Raw genomic sequence first — 8675 nt, 5'->3', positions numbered from 1 at the left:
CCAGGACAGCCCCAGTGCCAGCCCAGGATGGCCCTGCTGCCCCTGAGCAACGGTGGCAGCAGCTCGGGGTAACAGAGCTACCAAGGGTGAACAAACCTGCACAGCTGCAGCCAGAGAGAGGAATGGGCTTAGTTCTTCTTCTGTAATATGGAACCTCTTCCTGAAACACCTCTAGGTTGAATCCATCCTCCCTCTCTGTAGATAAGCTGATTTTGATGTGGCAATTCACAGCAGGTCCCACCAGCTCCTTGTGCTTCCTCTGCACAGCCCAGTGACTCTTCTGTAGAACTGCAATGCTGATATTTAATGCACAGCTGGAAATCTGAAAATTTGTTTCTCTTCAAGGCTTTTCTCAGTTTCACAGGAGCCTGATTAGTAAAGATGGAAAAAGCAGCTCACTGCCATTCCCTATTGCACGGGCAGTGGAAAAAAGTACACAAGGATTTCTGACTCTCTGTTGGGTGGTGCAAGGTATTCTGTCGTGGTTGCAAAACACCCTTCACTGTAATGAGCTCAGGTAATGATGATATTTTTTTCAGATCTAATCTTTGGCTGTTTTAATCAAACTTAGTTTTTCATTGTATTATATAGTTCAAGGATGTATTCTGAGAAATTACTATTTAAAATGCAGTGATGAAAATATGCGAAGTAAAATATTTCTCCTCTCAATTTCCTCCGAGTCCATTTAAAACCATTACAATAAAATTAGGAGCTCTTAGATAGGAAAAGATTTAATATCTTTTCCCTTGCACAATGTTACTTTCGTGGCTGTTACACAGAGTTTTCTTCAAAAAGAAAAAAGACTTTGATCCACATGCTGTATGTTGAGAGAAAGCGGAATGCCATCAGGAGCTTATTCAACACAGACTGAAAAATTTGGAGTCAAGTCTTCTTCTGTAACAGACAAGGCAATGTAGTCTTCAAAGTTTTAATTTTGTTGCATTAAAGTAGATTTCTATAAAGCTGATGAAATTTGAAATAAATCAATGAATGAAGAGTCCCTTGGAGGCTGCTGGTGTTATGAATCATGTCTGTGATCTCAGGTGGAAGACTAAAGCTGAGCTACTGAGCTTCAAAGCATAAAAAGTAATGGCCACAGACAATGAAGCAGAAGCTTCATTAGCTGCCGTTACCAGCGCGATATTGCCAGATTAACAGAAACTGAGACATACGACATTGTTCAACAAAGTATCCTACAAGGAGCCACCCACAATAAATTATAGTGCAGCTAGATGTGAATCAACTAAGACATATTTGCGCTGAATGGTAATGCCTTTTACTTACCTCAGACAAAATTCCTCTTAGCACATCATTTTTGGCATGAGCACTACGGCTGGCAAACCCCATGGGAAGCTGGACTGTCTGGCAGGTGACACCCACCTGGGCAGGTATAAATAGCCACCAGCAAGGACAGCCCGCTGCACTTTGATTTCCTGAGTCTCGCTGTGCACAGCTTCGCACCTGGGGCTATCTGATCCCTTCGCCATGAGCTGCAGCATCAAGAGAACGTCCAGCACCTCGTACCGGAGCGGAGGAGGAGGTGGCGGTGCCTGCGGCGGCAGCAGCGGCCGCAGCTCCTCCGTGTCCTGCCGGCGCTACGCCTCCTCCGTCATCGGCGGGGGCAGCTACGGCGGCGGCCTCAGCATGGGCGGCATGGGCAGCATGGGCAGCATGGCCGGGGGCTTTGGCGGGGGCTTTGCGGGCAGCTGCGGCCCCGGCGGGGACCTGCTGCTCAGCGGCAATGAGAAGGTCACCATGCAGAACCTCAACGACCGCCTGGCCTCTTACCTGGACAAGGTGCGCATGCTGGAGGAAGAGAACGCTCAGCTTGAGCACCACATCCGGGAGTGGTACAGGAAACAAGCTCCCAGCGTTTCCAAGGACTACAGCTCCTACTACCAGACCATCGAACAACTCCAGAATCAGGTAGGATCATCCTGGCACACGTGGCTCCATCTCCCACATGCTCCTCTCTCCTCTAAGGCCTTCCTCCTTCCTCTTTGCTTCTTCCTCCTCCCTCCATCCCCAGCTCTGGGCTCTACACCTGTGGGATGGCCATGCCGGTGGTACCACAGGCAGAAACGTGCTGAGCTGCACCTCCCATCCATCCCCTGGCTGAGCAAACCCTCAGAGCAGCCCACAGGCAGCAGGACACAGCCACAGACACGCTGGCTCACGCCATGAACATCCCACGTTGTGCAGCTGCCTCCAAACCAGCCATGTGTGGTTTGCAGCGCTTCCCTCTGCTCCCAGCCACATCAGCTGGATGAAATGCAAAGCCAAACTAGGATCTGAGCTCCCTTTGTCCCTTCACACTCCTGCAGACAGGACTGAGGTCTTCCATTACAATCCGGTCACACAGTACCAAAAAAACAGATTAAACAGATACTGTGAAAAAGCACTTTATATAGAAAGGGCTGCAAACACTCTTTGGGACTCATAAGGGCTGAGTCTAACTTGAGAAAAAGAAGAGCATGGATTTGGCAGGATGGTCTGTGATAGCACAAGCTTCCCTAAAAAGTAAATCTGGATCGCTACCCTTCCATATGGCCCCTGCACTACTGCAAGAAATACTTTTAAAACCCTCAATAACAACTTACCAAAGCTTAGAGCCTTCTTACTGCTTGTCCTGGAAATAGAGAACACAGAAAGACTTCTCTCCACCTTTCCCTTTTGCAGATTATTTCTGCCACTGTGGACAACAACAGAATGCTTCTGGACATTGATAACAGCAAGATGACTGCTGAAGACTTCAGAATGAAGTGAGTAGCTCCCTGTGAATCTTGCATGTTTACTAAATCACTCTCATCATCATCTAGGAAGACAAGGGAGCACTGCCCTGGGTGGTATTACTGAGTCATCCTGTTTTACTGGAATACTGATCTTAGAAAGATGTGTGCTATTGACTGTCAGTATTTAATTTCCCCATTTCTCTGTCTCTGTGTGTGTGACACAGGTATGAGAATGAGCTGGTCATCCGTCAGACCGTGGAGGCTGACATCAATGGCCTGAGAAATCTCATGGATGACCTGACTCTGGTTAGATCTTCACTGGAATCTGAGCTGGAGTCCTTGAAGGATGAGCTGATTGCTCTCAAGAGAAACCATGAGGAGGTACGATCCAATGATAAATAGCACAGCCAAAGACACAACCCATTGATTCTTCATGGCTCCCATCATCACATAACAAGTCCATTTCCCCTTATGCCATGGGATTGTCATTCCTTTGTCCCTTTGTAGTGCTTTGCCCACAGTCCCCAGCACAACAATTGACCAGTGTGTGCTCTTGTCTCTCTCTCTGCACTCCCTGCAGGAAATGAGGCAGCTCCAGTCCCAAACTGGTGGCGATGTCAGCGTGGAGGTCAATGCTGCCCCTGGACAAGATTTGACAAAGATCCTGAATGACCTGAGAGATGAATATGAGCAGATCATTGAGAAGAACCGCAGGGAGGTGGAGCAGTGGTATGAAGTCAAGGTATGTAGCAATGCCCAGAGTGGAGTCTCCTTTGGTGGCACAGCCCAGACACCCTGGTACCAGGACTGGCTGAAACAGAGAGGCTCCTTGCAGATGTGAGCTCTCATTCAGCAAATCTGCTCCCTTGGGGCTCAGCAAGTGTCTCTGGGCTTTGTCTCTGCAGATCCAAGAAGTCAACCAGCAGGTCACTTCCAGCAGCCAGGACATCCAGACCAGCAGCCACCAGCTGAGCGAGCTGAGGCGCGAGATGCAGAACCTGGAGATCGAACTGCAGGCACAGCTCAGCACGGTACGGGGGCAGCATCTGCAGGCCCTTCCCTCCCTGGCTCGGGCAGGCAGCTGTAGAACTCTGCTCCTCATGTCCTGTGTTTGCCTTTCCAGAAAAGCTCTCTGGAAAACTCCCTGGCAGAAACCGAGTCTCGCTACGGATTCTTGATGCAGCAAATCCAGGTGCAGGTCAACTCTGTGGAGGAGGAGCTGGCCAGCATCCGCTGTGAGATGGAGGGGCAGAGCCAGGAGTACAAGATGCTCCTGGGGATAAAAACCCGTCTGGAGCAGGAGATCCAGCAGTACCGGGCACTGCTGAATGAGGGGCAGCAGGATCTTGTGTATGTATTTCATATTATGGCAAGGGAGTCAAAAGAAACCCTCATGTACTTATTTGCCAATAGAGACCTTTTTTCCCTGAAGCTACATCAACATATCTTTCAACTGAATATCCAATGTTAGTAGGTTTTGATGAGTTCTCTGTTGGCTTTTTTTTTTAACAGTGCCTCCCAAGGAGCTTTCCAAGGAGGTGGAAAATCCTCCCAGTCATATTCTGCTTCCTTCTCTCATTCCCAGTGTGGAGAAATGTCAGGTAAGTCAATACTTTGTAAGCATGTTATTATTAGTGGGTTACATCTGCCCCAATAGCTGCAGTGTATTTGGTCAGAAAAAGGTTTGTTGTTTGGGCTGGGAAAGATTCCGAGGTCCATTAGCCTGGGAGTGAGAAACGTCATTACTCTGTGGCAGCAGAATCAGGGGTTAAAATACAGCAAGTGCTCCTCTTCCCTCTGCCTAAATATAAAATATAGTTTATAAACTTTATTGAATGGGAAACACTTTTTCGCTTACTGGAATAATAAAAAATACAGTTCTGAGAAAGCACCCAGAGTGCTGCTGGGCACGGAGCCTCTGCTCCTCTGCTGCTAACACTGTCAGGTGTAAGAATTCCACCCAGCAGGAATGCTCAGACTTCCCCTGAAGGCAGTGATTTGCTCTGTGCTCACACAGGGCAGTCAAGAGTGTGCTAGAGCAGCAGGAGAGACCCTGGCACCGCCCAGCTACGACGAGAGACACCCACGAGTTTCTGCAGCACGGCCGAGGGAAGGGTTTGGACGAGCCTGGTCACCTGCCCCATCACCCCGTCCTCCTGCCTGCAATGCTTGGCTTACTCAACTTGTCTTTGGCAACTCATTCTTTGTCAAAGAGCTTACACTCTGCTGGTAACTCTGCTCTAATAAATCTTTATGTCTGCAATTCAAATCACAACATGTCTGAGAAAATAAATGTAAGCAACCTCGTGCGGGTACTTATCCAGATCATCCAGTAAATACAGGCTGTGGAGTTGTATGGGGTACAGGATCCCACAACAGTCCATTCTGCACTAGGAAAATGGACACAGTGCTGGGATAGAACCACTGAGTGAAAGGAAACATCAGGAATTGTGACCACGGCTGTGTGAGGTGGGACAACAGCCAGCCTCTGCCAGGGGAACTGCTGGGTGAGGCTGGCAGAACTCTCTCTTCACAAGCAAGAGATATAAGGTTGCAAAGAGAAATCTTGTTGTCAGTTCTTGACACAATTTTTTTCCTTCCTGAGATGTTAAAAACCATTTACCATTTTGTTTCTTAATGGTCACTAAGGGATTGCTTTCTGGCCCCTTGCCTTGACATTTGTACTAAAAAGAATGAATTATATGAATGAAAGGAGAAAGAAAATACAAATGATGGGTAACTATCAGGAGATGAACTGTTACTTTACTAAATTGTGCCAATGGTACTACTGTGAGTTATCTGGGTCCATTAATCTCATCACAGCCAGAGTAGTGTGGGAAGGAAGGTGTGACTCAGGAGAGGTTCTTCCAGTATGAAGGGGCTTCCTCACAAGTATTTCTACACCTTCTGTTGCACAGAGAATGACATCTTGCTGACTTCTGTTGGGAGAAACAGACAGCAAGACAATGGATCTGTTCCCTTCAGTGTCATGCACCAAAAGCATTCCAGTGTTTTATGATAGAAATTTCAATTGAAATACTGATATAATACCAAGAACCCAATTTCTGTTAGTACACACAGCTGGTTGATAGTCTGCCTTAAGAGAAATGAGAGACACATTCCTTTCACTGAAGGTATCTTCTATATTTTACTGCTTAAGAACATAAGATATGCAACAAAATTAGAGATGAGACAGCAATATTAAATTAGGGCAGCTCCTTTAGATGTATTTTGCTTTCTGAAGATCAGAGTGAAGCCCTTTTCAGACTCTGACTGTTGTGCACCAGACACACGAAATCAGCCATGTATCACTTACTGATACATGTTTGTCATTTTTGTCCCTTCCCACTGATTAAACCTGGTTTCTAGTATTTCCCATTTCATTTCACACTGAAAGATTGATCTGTTAAGGTAATGCAATTAAACATTTTCTCATCACAACCAACTTAGAAGAGCTGGATTTTGCTTAGGTCTTCTGTCAGTAACCACATGCCTTGGCTCTGCCAGCACAGCACCCTGACTGCAGCCTGCAGTGAGTGTCCACAAAGAATACATTTTCTACTTCTGTTGAAAAACTGACTTTTATCAGTCCAGCATCAGGAATTTGTGTGAATAAAAGCCTGTCTATAATGAATAAAAAGCTCATTTCAGGTTTTAACTGTATAGAAAGTGATGTAAAGCAAATGCAAACATGACTTTTGTCTCTGGAGGCTGCCAGAGCTCACTCAGGTCTCAGCTGTGTTTACTGCAGCCAAAGCAGCTGAAGGAGACATCTTCTAAAACCAGATTATGGAACCTTAAACTACAGAAAATGTCTATAACTGAGGAATGTAGAATTCAATTAGTTGCCATCATCGATAACAGGAGTGCATGGAAGCAGAAAGAGAGAAGGGAACAGGAAAGGATCCTTCTGCTGGAAGAGCTTAATTTCCCTTGGGAAGCATCTCTAAATTTGTCCTTTTTCACTGGTAGGAAGGACTATGAGTAATGATTTAGATCAGCTGTGGAATTAAAATAGCTCACAGTTAATAGGATTTTCTGTAGGATTTTCTATACATACACAAGTTTATGAGCCCACCCCACAGAGTGACATAAGAGGAAGACAAGCCCAGAATGAGGGGTTGTGGAAATCCTACAGCTCTGAATGAACTGAGCACATGCTCACGTTGAGTGATGCTGCGGGACAATGGATGAGGAATGCATAAATGGGGTTCCTGATGAAACTCTTGGGAGTAGTACTCTTCTTACCAAGACCACATTTGACTCATTTACTGTAAAACAATTAATTATCAGTAATTGTATCTAGGATTGTCCTCTCCCTCTGGTGTCACTGAAGACATACATCCAGTAATGGCATCACAGCCTCTGTGGAAACCACAGGCTGCTTTGGGTTCCTCTGACAGTTTGGAGCATCCAACTTCACCAGTGAGTAAACAGCACTGAAAAGGATTCACAGCACTCCTACTTCAAACAAACTTCTGACTTGCAGAGGTCCATGGGGCACACTATGAACAAAAGGTTTGCCAGGGGAAAATGTGATTTCAAAGCTCTTACAGCACCTTTGAATGGCAGAGGAGCCTCAGCAGAACATGTCTGACCTGCTTGTCCATCGTGAAAGGTAATGGCTCCTGAACAGTCTTGGCTATTCTGGCTTGTGAAGTAAATCAGCAGATCCAAACTCACTCACAACAGCCAACTCAGGCCAAGAGCCACAGGACAGTGGCCAGAAATGCACATGGAGACACGGAAATACCCCCAAGTTACAGAACAGTCCAGAGATGAAATGTTTGAGATGCAGTTATGGCAGTAAGGATGGTTAGAGGACCTATTCAAAAAGAGGAGAGGAACAGAGAGACAGAGAAAAGGCACATGGTGTCAGCAAGAAATTACAGCATTGGGAAATGTCAGAAATTGTTGGGCCGGGTTTTGTGATGCAACGACGCTGAGGAGGAGATATAAAATCAACACCTCTGGCACTAACACCAATCAGCAATAAACTTCTCATACGGGAGAATAAAAGTGCATTTCAACAATCTAATGAGGAAAATATGACTAAGGAATCACACCCTGTGAGAAAATAATTTTTATTTTTTAATAAAGATGACTCAGTCTCAATAACATATGCAAAGCACCTGGTTCTGACGTGTGGATAATTAGAGAGCTACCAATAAAACAACAATCATAATTATGTAGATCAAAGGCTCTGTGATATGGGGGTGGTGGTGTGTCAAGAAAGAGGGTGAATGGTTTTCCACGATCCTTCAGTCAGCCATAACACATATTAGTAACTTTATGGATCTAATAATCACTGTGGCTAAGAAAAAAAAATCCTGCTTGAGCCACAACTGCAGGGTGTGTGTAAGTAACAGCATAAATGGAGAAACCAACACCAAAAACTGGAGTAAATTATAACTTCCAAGTAGAGATGGATTTCCATCAAAGTTCAGCCCCCACATAATGAGACCCCTTGTCTTTCAGTCTTAAATTCACATTTTCCAAAAGTTATTTAAAGGCAAAATTTCCTTTCCAAAGAAGGGCTTATCACAATCTGCCCCCTTACCAAAAGGCTGCAGTGGTACAGCACTAAGGGAGTGAAGGTAAGGGGTATTTCGAGGGTCATCACAGCTACCTCTGTTATACAAGGATAAAATCCCCAACATCAATTGACTAGATCATATTTGAAACTCTCTCTTCCTTCCACAGCTCCTGCAATGGAAACTCTTCAGTCCCTTCTGCTTCCCATAGTTAAAAATTTCCCCTTAGTTTCCGGCCCAAACACACTCAAATCCAGACTGTGCCCTTTCCTACATGGACAGTAGGATTGTTCTGTATTTCAAAGAGCCCTGGTACCTCCTTCCTCAAGAACCAGCTGATAATCTCAGCCACTCTCTGGCCAAGCCAAATCCTCCTTCCCAGGATACAGCCAATGCAGCCATATAGATT

General features: G+C 45.7%; 1 protein-coding gene across 2 annotated transcripts; it reads left to right on the top strand.

The window, feature by feature from the left end:
• Positions 1–1197: 1197 nt before the first annotated feature.
• Positions 1198–4959, top strand: LOC128940371 (keratin, type I cytoskeletal 14-like). Of its 2 annotated transcripts, XM_054281755.1 has the most exons (9): positions 1198–1266; positions 1762–1926; positions 2680–2762; positions 2957–3113; positions 3313–3474; positions 3638–3763; positions 3856–4082; positions 4245–4333; positions 4750–4959. In XM_054281755.1, exons 1-9 carry the CDS (start codon positions 1264–1266, stop codon positions 4767–4769), a joined length of 1032 nt encoding a protein of 343 aa, XP_054137730.1. In that variant the 5' UTR covers positions 1198–1263; the 3' UTR covers positions 4770–4959. The 2 variants fall into 2 exon arrangements, with proteins under 2 accessions (XP_054137730.1, XP_054137729.1); XM_054281754.1 differs by lacking the exon at positions 1198–1266 and having other exon boundaries at positions 1486–1926.
• Positions 4960–8675: the final 3716 nt, after the last annotated feature.

This window comes from Melozone crissalis, unplaced genomic scaffold (genome assembly GCF_028551555.1).
Source record: "Melozone crissalis strain CALT ecotype California unplaced genomic scaffold, PUWL_Pcris_2 ptg000032l_1, whole genome shotgun sequence".
Classification (NCBI taxonomy): Eukaryota; Metazoa; Chordata; class Aves; order Passeriformes; family Passerellidae; genus Melozone; species Melozone crissalis.
This window is presented reverse-complemented; position numbering and strand designations above follow the sequence as displayed.